The sequence below is a fragment of the Rhincodon typus genome, unplaced genomic scaffold (assembly GCF_021869965.1).
Source record: "Rhincodon typus isolate 14 unplaced genomic scaffold, sRhiTyp1.1 hic_rhity00003210, whole genome shotgun sequence".
NCBI lineage: Eukaryota > Metazoa > Chordata > Chondrichthyes > Orectolobiformes > Rhincodontidae > Rhincodon > Rhincodon typus.
Window position 1 is genome coordinate 17738 of NW_025968848.1, and position 1795 is coordinate 19532.

General features: G+C 41.1%; 1 protein-coding gene across 1 annotated transcript in view; it reads right to left on the reverse strand.

Annotated features, from left to right (window-relative positions):
• The window catches only part of LOC109911558 (ammonium transporter Rh type B-like), an 11007-nt gene extending 10154 nt beyond the window's left edge, over positions 1–853 (reverse strand). Inside the window, exon 1 of the mRNA XM_048593593.1 lies at positions 677–853. Coding sequence (XP_048449550.1) covers positions 677–820 — 144 coding nt within the window. The 5' untranslated portion in view covers positions 821–853. The remainder of the gene's footprint in view (positions 1–676) is intronic.
• Positions 854–1795: the final 942 nt, after the last annotated feature.

The window sequence follows — 1795 nt, forward strand, 5'->3', positions numbered from 1 at the left end:
CTCCTATTAATTTTTATGTATCAAGTAAGGTGGTAGGACTATAAAGATTTCTATAAAGAAATAAAATACTACAGATGCTGGAGATCTGAAATAAAAGCAACAATTACTTGAGAATCTGAAGCAATTCAGGCAAGAGTTAACATTTTAAGACCAACAGGACTCATCTTCGGGATTGCTTTATGACAGCAAAACCCGACATAAACTTATATAAAATAGCTTTAAAAGCAGAAGTGCTGTAGCACTGGTAAAACATTAGGCAGAGTATTTTTCCTCTGTCCCAGTGAACAGAATGTTCTACTTTGAGACTTAAACTTAAGGCTTGCAAAGAAACAATACAAGCATGTAATATCTTGGCATGGTAATAATGTACTTTTTGGAGACAAATACATTGATCATACACCTTAGCTCTAAGTCTGTTTAAAACTGGAATGAATTGCATGCTTACCTCAAAAGTTCAAAGCAGATCTATTATTTAAGCAGTGTTCTAATGGTATATACTTTTTCCCTTTGAGTGAATAATGAAGCATTGTGATCCCACGCAAGCTCATTGTTTACAACCCAGAATAATAACAGTGCAACAGTGGTACAGTAATTATATGGAGGAAGTGGGTTAGTTGTCACTGCTAGAATTCTGATAAACACGGTTAAATGAAGTAGATGAAAAATATTCTGTTACCATGTTTATTTTTCCTTTATTATGGATCTGACTGGAAATCGCAAATGTTGCAACAGTGCAAGCAGCCAAGGCATAGTAGGTGTTGAAAACAGCTTTTGCCCTATTCATATTGAGAAGTGCTGCATTAAAACTGGGCCAGAACATCCACAGAAAGCTTGTACCTGTGGACAGGAAGAAGAATTTCAATCAGTGGATGTGGGACTGACTGCAAGATATTCAACATGACATTTGTCGAGAGAAAGGACAAAGATCAACCATAAACACATATTATAATTTTATCCACTTGTAACAAATATTTCTCAACATAGTATTTACTACAAGTGGACTATCACACACTACAGGTTTCCTGGAAAGTTACTGAATTTGTTTATTTAATTGGCTGTTTTCTTTACTTATAATAATATTGCTGGTTTTTAAGGACATTTTACAATGTTTTACTTTCTTTTGTAAATTTTGAAAAGTAATTAGAAGCATACAAAAGTAAAACCAAGACAACAAGGTGCAGAGACAACAAGGTGCAGAGCTGGATGAACACAGCAGGCCAAGCAGCATCATAGGAGCAGAGAGGCTGACGTTTCGGGCTTAGACCCTTCATCCTATGATGCTGCTTGGCCTGCTGTGTTCATCCAGCCCTGCACCTTGTTGTCTCGGATTCTCCAGCATCTGCAGTTCCTACTATCTCTGATTCAACAAGGTGCAGAGCTGGATGAACACAGCAGGCTAAGCAGCATCATAGGAGCAGAAAGGCTGACGTTTCGGGCCTAGACCCTTCATCAGAAATGGGGGAGGGGAAGGGGGTTCTGAAATAAATAGGGAGAGAGGGGGAGGCGGATAGAAGATGGTTAGGGGAGAGGATAGGTGGAGAGGAAACAAACGGGTCGAAGAGGCGGGGATGGAGCCAGTAAAGGTGAGTGTAGGTGGGGAGTTAGGGAGGGAATAGGTCAGTCCAGGGAGGACGGACAGGTCAAGGGGGCGGGATGAAGCTTATCAAAATCTCCCCTCCCACTACTGCATCCCAAAACCAGTCCAGCTCGTCCCCGCCTCCCTAATCTGTTCTTCCTCCCACCTATCCCCTCCTCCCATCTCAAGCCGCACCCCCATCTCCTACCTACTAACCTC